General features: G+C 72.1%; 1 protein-coding gene across 1 annotated transcript in view; it reads left to right on the top strand.

The window, feature by feature from the left end:
• ASMTL (acetylserotonin O-methyltransferase-like) overlaps window positions 1-441 on the top strand; it is an 8,208-nt gene extending 7,767 nt beyond the window's left edge. Inside the window, exon 6 of the mRNA XM_012734848.1 lies at window positions 154-441. Coding sequence (XP_012590302.1) covers window positions 154-431 — 278 coding nt within the window. The 3' untranslated portion in view covers window positions 432-441. The remainder of the gene's footprint in view (window positions 1-153) is intronic.
• Window positions 442-534: the final 93 nt, after the last annotated feature.

Here is a 534-nt window from a genome sequence, read left to right as displayed (position 1 = left end):
TGGGGTCCGGACGGCCTCCCCGTGGGGCCACTGATGTGCCCCACGGTCACCTGGACCGTGTCAGCCCCCACGTCCGGCATCGTTCCCCCGTTGCCCTGCTACAGGGCTGCCTGGCCGACCCCGCCGGAGCCCCCACGGGTCCTGTCCCTGCAGGCTACAGCAACGGGGCGCCCGCGAGCCTGCACCTCGTGTCCGACGCCGAACGCTCCTTGCACAGCCTCGTGCTGCACAACGATGACCACGGCTGGGCGCTCTTCACTCACCTGGCGTCGGCCGTGCGGGAGGGCGCCAGCCAGACCCGCCGGGCGTTCGGGGACCACGGGGAGGACCCGTTCCAGGTGGGCGTCCCCGCTGAACGGTCGGTCGGGTTTGCCGAAGGGGTCCTGGGGACGGCCCTGCCCACCCACCTAAGCCACACCCACTTACGCTAGGCCCCGCCCACACCGGGCCCACACCGAATCTGGGCCCCGCCCAGCCCTGGGCCACACTTACCCACTTTGGGGCCCCCCTATACCTCTTGGGCCACGCCCACCC

The sequence above is a fragment of the Condylura cristata genome, unplaced genomic scaffold, assembly GCF_000260355.1.
Source record: "Condylura cristata isolate star-nosed mole 26May11 unplaced genomic scaffold, ConCri1.0 scaffold00077, whole genome shotgun sequence".
Lineage (NCBI taxonomy): Eukaryota > Metazoa > Chordata > Mammalia > Eulipotyphla > Talpidae > Condylura > Condylura cristata.
Note: the sequence above shows the minus strand (reverse complement) of the source record. Positions and strands in the feature narration are given on the sequence as shown.